Source organism: Pezoporus wallicus, unplaced genomic scaffold, assembly GCF_028554395.1.
Source record: "Pezoporus wallicus isolate ANWC-B61680 ecotype Strahan unplaced genomic scaffold, APGP_CSIRO_Pwel_v1 contig_10761, whole genome shotgun sequence".
Taxonomy (NCBI): Eukaryota; Metazoa; Chordata; class Aves; order Psittaciformes; family Psittacidae; genus Pezoporus; species Pezoporus wallicus.
In genome coordinates this window covers 215-1477 of record NW_026636523.1, presented here as the reverse complement: position 1 = coordinate 1477, position 1263 = coordinate 215, and the positions used below count along the sequence as shown (strand labels likewise).

Here is a 1263-nt window from a genome sequence, read left to right as displayed (position 1 = left end):
CATCCTACCCCTATCTCATCCCCATCCCTGTCTCCATCCCCATCCCAATCCTATCCCCATCCCATTCCTTTTGCTGTTTCCATCCCTATCCCCATCCTGTCCCTATCCCATCCCCATCCCCATCTCCATCCCCACCTCATCCCCACCCCACCCCATCCCCATCCCAACCCTATCCCCATCCCATTCCCACACCCCGCCCCATCCCCATCCCCATCCCTGTCTCCATCCCCATCCCCACCCCACCCCATCCCCATCCCCACCCTATCCCCATCCCATCCCCATTGCTGTTTCCATCCCCACCCTGCCCCTATCCCATCCCCATCCCTGTCTCCATCCCCATCCCCACCCTATCCCCATCCCCTTCCCATTGCTGTTTCCATCCCCACCCCATCCTTGTCTCCATCCCCACCCCATCTCCCCCCCCATTGCAGAGCCAGTACCGCTCTCGCGGCTTCCAGGAGGTGCTGACCCCCAACCTCTTCCACCCTCGCCTCTGGGAGCTCTCTGGGCACTGGCCCCACTACGGCCCCAACATCTTCTCCTGCTCCTCCGGCCCCGAGGCGCTGTCCCTCAAGCCCATGAACTGCCCCGCGCACTGGTGAGCGCTGAGGAACCCCCCCCCGTCCCCCCTTCCCTTGGGTACCACCCCGAGCATCCTCCTCCCTGCCTGCATCCCAGCCTCATGTTCGCCCATCGCCCTCGCTCCTGGCGGGAGCTGCCCCTGCGCCTCGCTGACTTTGGGGTCCTGCACCGCAACGAAGCCCCCGGTACCCTGACGGGGCTCACGCGGCTGCGGCGCTTCCAGCAGGACGATGCCCACATCTTCTGCACCATGGAGCAGGTCCTGGACCCCCCCCATTGCATCCCCTCTTTGCGTTCACCCCCCAGCCCTGACCCCTTTGGTCCTCACCCCACAGCTGGAGCAGGAGATCGGCGCCTGCCTGGACTTCGTGCGCGACGTCTATGGGGTGCTGGGCTTCTCCTTCCGCATGGCGCTGGCCACCAGGCCCCAGGGCTGCCTGGGGGACCCCGAGACCTGGGACCGAGCTGAGAAGGTTTGGGTGGGGGGGGGGGGGAGCACCCATGGGGTCACCTCCTTGTGTCCCTGATGGCCCCGGTGATGTGCAATGGGTGCTGTCGCCTGCGTCACCGCAGTGTGTCCGTCCCAGTGTCACCCCATAGCCATCACCCCAGTGTCCCCATCCCAGTGTCACCCCATAGCCATCACCGGCATCACCCCAGTGTGGCCGTCCCAGTGTCACC

The 1263-nt window shown here is 65.5% G+C and overlaps 1 protein-coding gene across 1 annotated transcript; it reads left to right on the top strand.

The window, feature by feature from the left end:
* Window positions 1-431: 431 nt before the first annotated feature.
* Window positions 432-1055, top strand: LOC130594537 (threonine--tRNA ligase 1, cytoplasmic-like; the record flags this gene model as incomplete). The annotated part of the gene is made up of 3 exons (XM_057400495.1): window positions 432-598; window positions 679-841; window positions 918-1055. Coding segments are annotated over 3 exons (468 nt in total), but the record flags the coding sequence as incomplete, so codon positions are not given.
* Window positions 1056-1263: the final 208 nt, after the last annotated feature.